Source organism: Athene cunicularia, assembly GCF_003259725.1.
Source record: "Athene cunicularia isolate RWA chromosome 4 unlocalized genomic scaffold, athCun1 chr4_part3, whole genome shotgun sequence".
Lineage (NCBI taxonomy): Eukaryota > Metazoa > Chordata > Aves > Strigiformes > Strigidae > Athene > Athene cunicularia.
Genome location: NW_020799100.1, coordinates 22162278 through 22170315, shown reverse-complemented (window position 1 = coordinate 22170315; position 8038 = coordinate 22162278). Strand labels below are relative to the sequence as shown.

The 8038-nt window shown below is 45.4% G+C and overlaps 1 protein-coding gene across 1 annotated transcript in view; it reads left to right on the top strand.

Annotated features, from left to right (window-relative positions):
• Nucleotides 1–124: 124 nt before the first annotated feature.
• KIF4A (kinesin family member 4A) overlaps nucleotides 125–8038 on the top strand; it is a 19008-nt gene continuing 11094 nt past the window's right edge. Inside the window, 12 exon segments of the mRNA XM_026848505.1 lie at nucleotides 125–276; nucleotides 391–505; nucleotides 1144–1334; nucleotides 1613–1705; nucleotides 2593–2759; nucleotides 3008–3102; nucleotides 3302–3421; nucleotides 4584–4759; nucleotides 5747–5808; nucleotides 6484–6616; nucleotides 7116–7174; nucleotides 7380–7628. Of these exon segments, the coding sequence (XP_026704306.1) occupies nucleotides 154–276; nucleotides 391–505; nucleotides 1144–1334; nucleotides 1613–1705; nucleotides 2593–2759; nucleotides 3008–3102; nucleotides 3302–3421; nucleotides 4584–4759; nucleotides 5747–5808; nucleotides 6484–6616; nucleotides 7116–7174; nucleotides 7380–7628 (1583 nt within the window). The 5' untranslated portion in view covers nucleotides 125–153.

The following is an 8038-nucleotide window of genomic DNA, read 5'->3' as shown; positions in this document are numbered from 1 at the left end:
GGAGGTTGGTAGCGGCCTAGGCCCGGCCTAAGCCTTGGGGTGCCGGGCGGGGGTTGTGGGCCGCGGCGCTGGGCCCTGCCGGAGCGGCACCTCCCAGCGGGCGCTGCTCCTGCGAGGCCTCAGCCGGCTCTGCTCCTCCGCAGGGGACTGAAAATGGTGAGGGAAGATGATAAGGTGATCCCGGTACGGGTGGCGTTGCGCTGCCGGCCCTTGGTGCCGAAGGAGACCAGCGAAGGCTGCCAGATGTGCCTGTCCTTCGTCCCGGGGGAGCCGCAAGTAAGGGAGACAACCCCCTGCGCCCGGGGGTCTGCACTGCCTTCCCCCCGCCCTGCCCCGGGCTGTGCTGCCGGGTGCGGCGTAGTCAGCCCTGCTTGTCTGTCTCCTCCGCAGGTGGTGGTAGGTAACGATAAGTCGTTCACTTACGACTACGTGTTCGACCCTTCTGTTGAGCAAGAGGAAGTCTTCAACACAGCTGTCAGCCCTCTCATACGAGGCATCTTCAAAGGTTTGTGGTAACTGAGGTCGAGCTCTGCTTTAAGATACTGGGGGTTTTGGTGGGCTTAGCTGTGTGGAGGAAGGTGCTGTTTAATTCTCTGTTGTGACTCGCGTTTTCTTTGATCTTCTCAGAAAATAAAACCCTGCGCTATCTAGATACTGACTCCAACCTCTAGTGAGATGTGCCAAATCTTACCTGTTTACAACCTGTTGCACTTCACAGGGTTAACAAAGTGATTTCGTGTGTCCTTTTGGGTCATTTTGGTTCCTGAAACTATTGATGTAAGGCAAGAGAAATTTATCAAGAATAATGTGATGAATTGATAAACATCCCATACCAGAAGCTGTTAGGGATGCTACAGTGGAGCTGAGGTGGCGGAGACTTGCACTGTTTCTATGACTAGCTGTAGTGAAGCAACACCGCAGTCTTAAGAGAGCTGGAATAATAATTTTATTTGTGCTTTGGGGAGCTTTTAATTGACTTTTTTCCCCCTTGATGTAACTAACTGTGCATAAATCTTGTGTAAACCAACAGCGAGGGGCAGTGCTTTTCTGGAAGGATGCTTTTACTAGAATGTAGCTTTGTCCATCACAGTTTCTTCTGGTTCCCACGTGACTGTCTGATGCGGACGCCCTTTGTTCCCCCAGGGTATAATGCTACTGTCTTGGCCTATGGACAGACAGGATCTGGAAAAACGTATTCTATGGGAGGTACCTACACTGCCAATCAAGAGCATGAGCCTAGCGTTGGAGTCATCCCTCGGGTAATCAAACTGCTATTCAAGGAGAAGGAGCAAAGGCAGGATTGGGAATTCATCCTCAAAGTTTCTTATCTAGAGGTAAAAGTTGTTTTGAGTTGCAGACTATTGTAAAGTTATAAATTAGAGAGAAAGTTAAGTTTTAATGAGGTCACCTCCTTCAAGTAGTAGGTATTTTTATTAAATCAGTACTGAAGACTATATAAGGTCTTGTCAGGAATGCGATTCTGAGTCTTGGGTATCTAAGGGTGAAATGAATCATGCAAAGTTCGCCATGATTTCAGCATGACTGTCCCTCTTCGTGTGAATTGTTCTCTTGCAAGGCTGCTAACTCTGAACTGCTGTCCTGATGCTTTCAGATCTACAATGAGGATATTCTCGACCTGCTGTGCCCGTCAAAAGAACGGTCTTCTCAAATCAGTATACGGGAGGATCCAAAAGAAGGCATAAAGGTCTGTTGCCCTGTTAGATATAAGTATGTGAGAGGGTGATGTGGCTAGGGATGAATGTTTTGGTGAAACAACTGTCTGACTCCCGGAGCACTGCTTTCTATTAGTGCATGTGAAATCATTGCAACTACTCGTTCCTCTCAAAACTGAGCTGTTGAGGATCCTTAAGTTTGCTCAGAATAACGCCAATAGGGTCAGACATTCATGACAAAACCACCTGCAAGTCCTACTCTGGCTTGTTCCGAAGGCTGATTTAGGTGAATATCTGAGAACGTTGTACTTTGGGTGCCTTCACCAAATTTCAAACTCTGTTGCAATTGTACTCATCAGTTTGGCTGAAGTAGCACGCCACAAAGGGATCCCGTGGGGAAGTTATTTTAAGTGCCCAAGATATTTCCTTAGCAGTTTTGTACAGATGTGCACTTAGAGCGTAGCGCAGAAAAACTGCGTGCTGCTGCTTGCTCTGTCTTATAGTTCAGCTTCTGTCCATCGGTCGTGCTTCATTCTTAAGGTTTCAGCTTGCGGTAGTGGGTGGGTTGTTGGTTGTCATACACACAGTTTAGCTGTGCGTGACACCTGTAGCTTTCATCCATTAATGGTTTTGTTGGGTGTAATCTTGTGCTGCTCGCTGTCATCTCTAAAGTCCCAGGGTGTGACTCATCCTTGTGTTATAGTGGCATTGGCCCTTCAGGGAAAGTACAAACTTGCCAAGAAGCACAATCAGTCCTTCCTACTCGGTAGGACGCCTCTGGCTTGAAGTGAGACTGATTCCTGTGAGTGCGTATTTACGCAGAGCCATCACTTTATCTTCTGTCAGACTACAGCAATTTCTCTGATGTATGTCGGGGTGAAGTGGGAGAGGATAAATGATGCTTTCCTCCTGGATACAGATTATAGGGTTAACAGAAAGAAATGTCACCTGTGCCCAAGATACTGTCTCCTGCCTAGAGCAAGGGAACAACTCCAGAACAGTGGCCTCCACGGCAATGAACTCCCAGTCCTCACGGTCCCATGCCATCTTCACCATTTGCATTGATCAGAAAAAGAAAAATGACAAGTAAGTGTGATCGTGCAGCCACTCCTGGCAACTTTTGGGGCTCAGGCTTCCTCAAAATTTCATAGTCCTGTCATTCTTTCTTGGTCTGGGATCAACTCAGCTGAGCTACTCTTGAGGCAGTCCTTTATCTGGCTGTCTCTGATATGAAGTATATTTTTCAGCCCAGTAGCTCATCTGTAGTAACCACTGACTGCTCCTTTCCTAACTGCATGTTTATTTGGGAGAGTAAAATAGTTTTTCTGCCACAGGAACAGCAGTTATCGCTCCAAGCTACACCTGGTTGATCTTGCTGGCTCTGAGAGGCAAAAGAAGACCAAGGCTGAGGGAGACAGACTAAAAGAAGGTCTGTAGGAAAAGGACTGGTATGGCGTGGGTTTCTTATCACTTTTGAGGTAATCAGTTGAGTCCTTGTCAGGAAAAGCAAAGTAGTTCTTTAACCTTTATAAGGTGCTTTTTTAATCTTAAAATTTTTAATAAGGACAGAAATAACCAGTTCCTAGTTATTGAGGTGGCTGTACTCACTGTTATCTGTTTGTACGCAGGCATCAACATCAACAGAGGTCTCCTCTGCCTGGGGAACGTAATTAGTGCTCTTGGGGATGAAAATAAAAAGGGTGGCTTTGTCCCCTACAGAGACTCAAAGTTAACAAGGCTGCTGCAAGGTAAGAGACGGGTGATAAAGCCTAAATCTACAGATGCACTGTAAATGACAAAGTAGCAGAAAAGCCCTCAGCCATACATCCACAGTTCAAAGCAGTAGCTGCCGTGGATAAAGGGATTGCATTTAGTGGTTTCATTCCTCTTCTCACCGAAGCCAGACCGCTTCTGTACTCTTATTTTTAGGTTGCAAATGCATTGAGATGGATTCATTTAGGAGGAGTCCTGCTCTTTTGCAGTTTCCATGTGATAGGAGAAAACCAGACAAATTCAGTGCAATTTTTTGGTGGGGAGAAGGAAGATAAGTCTGGAAGCAGACATCTATTATTACACCTTAATTATAGCTCCTTACTGGAGGATATAGCAACCAGAAGCTCAAGCTCCCTCTGCCTTCACTGTGCGCCTCGTTTGTTTTGGTTTTTTAGTCTGAATATCTGGTCTTCATGGTACTTATTCTTCAATAGTTGCAAGGTCTTTTAATATATTCTGAGTTAGCCCTTAAGGCGAGCATAGCTATTTTATTGTGATTTACTGGGATTTTCTTGGTAGTTAAATAATTTGGTAGAAAAACTTAATCTTCAAGTGTTTTCCCTATCTGAAAGTATCTTAATAAAAAGACACTGGATTATGCAGAGCTGGTTATGGGGCCCTTTTCTGATGAAAAGCTTTTAAGTATCCAATATGTGTTAGTGTAAAACTAAAAAATAAAACGCCATGCAGCTTGATGATTGGAACAAATAATGTTCTTGGTCAATAATTCTTTAAATTGGAAGATGATGTGAATTCTGATGTCTGGATATCCATGGAGGTCTTCACTAATGCGTGGGAGAAGGGAGGGGAAAACCTAAAAGAACTGTGCCAGAAACATCATACAGAAATAGCAGCAATTACAGAAATTACTTAACAGGACAACAATATTACTCGGGGCTTCTGATGTGAAATCATTGGTGTGTAGAGCTGAGATGTAGCTTTTGGGACTTCAGCTTTCAAAAAAGCTCTTTAGTACTGACTGGGTCAGAGGAGAAAGGAGGTGACAATGACACAAAGGTACAGCAGGATATCTTGGAGCTGTAGTAGGGAGCCGCACTTGTGTGGTGTGGGATATCTTAGTGATGATCCGTACTGGTTGGTCTTTGAGCTTTGATGATGCCTTGTTTTCCTTCTCAGATTCTCTGGGTGGTAACAGCCACACTCTCATGATTGCCTGTGTAAGCCCAGCGGATTCCAATCTAGAAGAAACTCTAAATACTTTGCGTTATGCTGACAGAGCAAGAAAAATAAAAAATAAACCAATTGTCAACCTTGATCCCCAGGCAGCTGAGTTGCATCATCTAAAGCAGCAGGTATTGGGTGCTTCCTTTGTGTGAGAGGAGTCGATCTGTCCTTTTGGTACTAAGCTCAGTGAACAACAAGTAGAGACGTAGGGTGCCTAGTCACACCAAATGTGAAAAAAATATTTAGTATGTGTTTTTTCTGGCTTTTGAAATGGCTGTATAAGTGCTGTAAAGGGAATACCTGAATATTTCTTGTAATTCTAGAGCAACTATTCAATGCTGTAGAAAAATAGTAGTGTTAGTGTGATTTACATGTCCCTTCTGCTGAACAAATCATCGCCTGGCTGTTAGGCTACAGGCAAAATCAGAAATACAGTGGTGGTTGCCTCGCTGACATCATCTGCCTGTGTCCAGCACAGAGTGGGGAGTGGAGAGTGTTCCTGTGTGGGCAGCTTCAGAGGGAAATAAGTTGCATAAGCTAGAATTGGTTAAACCCGAAGCTGGAAGTGCCCCAGGGCTTGTCTACCAATGTGAGTGAACCAGGTTTGCTGTGCCTGCTTGACTGTGTGCCTATGCCACAGTTCCGTGCTACCTCTCCAATCTTGTTCCCCAATGGATCACTTGCTGCACGAGAGTGTTCACCAGAGCCTCGGGAATGTTTAGTAACGCACTGTAAATTCAAGTCACGTATTCAAACAGCTTGGGAAGGCAAGTGATCTGACTCTTTATCTCATGTAGCAGCAGAGCATTGGTTCAGCAAAGTGGGAGACCTGCTCTTTGGATCAGCAGGGCCTCCGACAGCCTGCCCGGAGCAGTGTGTCTGCTGTCTGGGGGTGATGTAACGTGCTCCCATCTGAGCGTTCCTGACAAAGTAGCTTTTTTTCTTTTTTTTAGGAGTAAATGACTTGATAAAATACTGTAGCAATCATCTGTTTCCACAGGCAATGGTAAACAGACAGTTGACAGGTGACTCTTCAAGACTAAATGTTAACCGTGTTCCTTGAGCCATCTATTTACTATATGGGAGAGGTTTACAACTAGCAATTGTCTTTCTAGGTACAACAGCTACAGGTGTTACTGCTGCAGGCCCATGGAGGGACCCTCCCAGTGACTATCAAGTAAGCTTTATAGATTAATGCTGATGTAACTGACAGCCATCACACACCAGCAAAGGCTCTAGATCTCCTTTGCTCTGGACAGTGCTGTAAAGTGAGGGTAGAGCAAGCTGGTTGCTTTCAGTAGGATCTGGACATTTGTTTTCTCCTTTTTGTTCTTTTTGTCATGCTTACTGACATTTGATGCATGTATGGGTCATCTAGTTTTGTAGCAAATCCCTTAATATTGCAACAATCCATTGTAGGAAATATGAGAGGAACTAGGCAATGTCCCCTAAGTATCTGTTTCTCAGACGTAGCTATCCCTTTTTCTTCCTCTCTTCTACCTCTAAATATAGGGCAACTCCATTGTTAAAAGCACAAAATGCAGGGAAGAGTTGGATTTTGCAGGCCTTGTCTTCTGAGGATGTTTCAGATCTCAAGGACATGCAGTTTACAGACGTGCCATTTGTTGAGCAGCACTGCTGTTTCAAAAGTGTTTTCTTTTGAAAATGTTTGGCATGCTGTATTACTTAAACTTTTGAATCCAGATTAGACTTCCTCCAGTTACTTCTGTTGCGCCTGCTACAGCCTATATTTATTGTAAGTGATTTAGGAAACCTGGAGGTAACTTCAGTGCTGTTGCAAACCTCTAGGAAGTCATGCTCACAAGCAAACTGGTCCTTAATGTTTCCGTAGCATGGCACCTTCAGAGAATCTTCAGTCCCTGATGGAGAAGAACCAGTCACTAATGGAGGAGAACCAAAAGCTCAGCCAAGGACTTAGTGAGGCTGCTGGTCAGACAGCACAGATGTTGGAGAGGATCATTCTGGTAAGGTTTAGTTACCCAAGAAGAGTTCTAAGTTGCATGACTTCCCCTTTTAGCTCAAGATTAATCAGTGCAGCTCCTGCAGTAGTGGCATGCTGGGACTCTCTCTCCTTAAAGTTCCTTTCACATTTATTTCAAATCTTTAGCTATCAGTCACAACCAAAAGTCTTCCAGAGCCTATAGATCGGCTGGTTTCAGTGGAGAAAAGCAGGCCTGAATCTTTCAGCTTTTATGTTGCTTTAATGTTTTAAATAGCAGCACTTGCGCATGTGCTCTCTTCCCTCTTCTCCACCCCATTCTGCTTTGTTCCAATTCACTGCAGTATATATTCCTGTGAAAAAAAGATTGTGAAGTCTAAACAAACCGGTGGTGGCGATCATGCAGGATCTTTCAGTACGTTGATTTGCCACAGACTGACAACGTAATTTTGCTGCGAAGGAATTAGCCATTTTCTTCTTATCTTGCTTTTCCTACAATTGAGTACAATTCTGACTTCTCTTAGACAGAACAAGAAAATGAGAAGATGAATGCCAAACTAGAGCAACTTCAGCAGCATGCTGTGTAAGTCTGTTTCCCCACCCTACTCCTGCTGAGGAAATGTCTTCCAGCATGAAATGGTTTCGTGGGGATGAACTGGGTACAGTTAATTTGTGTCTGTTCATCCAGAACTCATTTGTGTGTTCAGTGAGGGAAGTGTTTCCTTACTGGCGTGCGTGACACAAACATGGCACCTAATCGTGGGTTTATTCCCATGTCTGCAATGTAGGTGCAAGCTTGATCTGCAGAAGCTGGTAGAGACTGTGGAAGATGAGGAACTAAAAGAGAACGTAGAGGTGATTCGCGATCTGCAGCAAGTGTTGGGTCAGTTGCAGGTAAGACTGAATCCAGGGAGAGAAGAGTGTTTGTCAAGTGAGTTTACTAATGAAACAGAGGGTTCCTCTTCCGAGTGGTGGACTCCACTCTGCAGAAACCTTGCTTAAGGAGCCCAGGAACTACAAGTATTGAATGACTCTTGGTATCCACTTCAAAACAAACTGTCCTGCTGTGGTTTAAGCCTGCAGAAAAGCCACTGGTTGGGAAACAGGAAGAGTCTCTGTAAAAGAATGTGATGGTAGGAGATTAGCGTGGGTTTACAATCCGAAAGTTGGAAGGAGAGCAGTGTGCCCAGGTGGCCAAGGCAGCCAATGGCATCCTGGCTTGTGTCAGCACTGGCGTGGCCAGCAGGGACAGGGAAGGGATCTGAGCCCTGGGCTCGGCACTGGGGAGGCCGCCCCTCGCTGAGGGGGTTCAGTTCTGGGCCCCTCACCCCAAAAAGGCCATTGAGTGACTCGAGCGTGGGCAGAGAAGGGCAACGGAGCTGGGGCAGGGTCTGGAGCACAGGTCTGCTGGGGAGCGGCTGGGGGAACTGGGGGGGTTCAGTCTGGG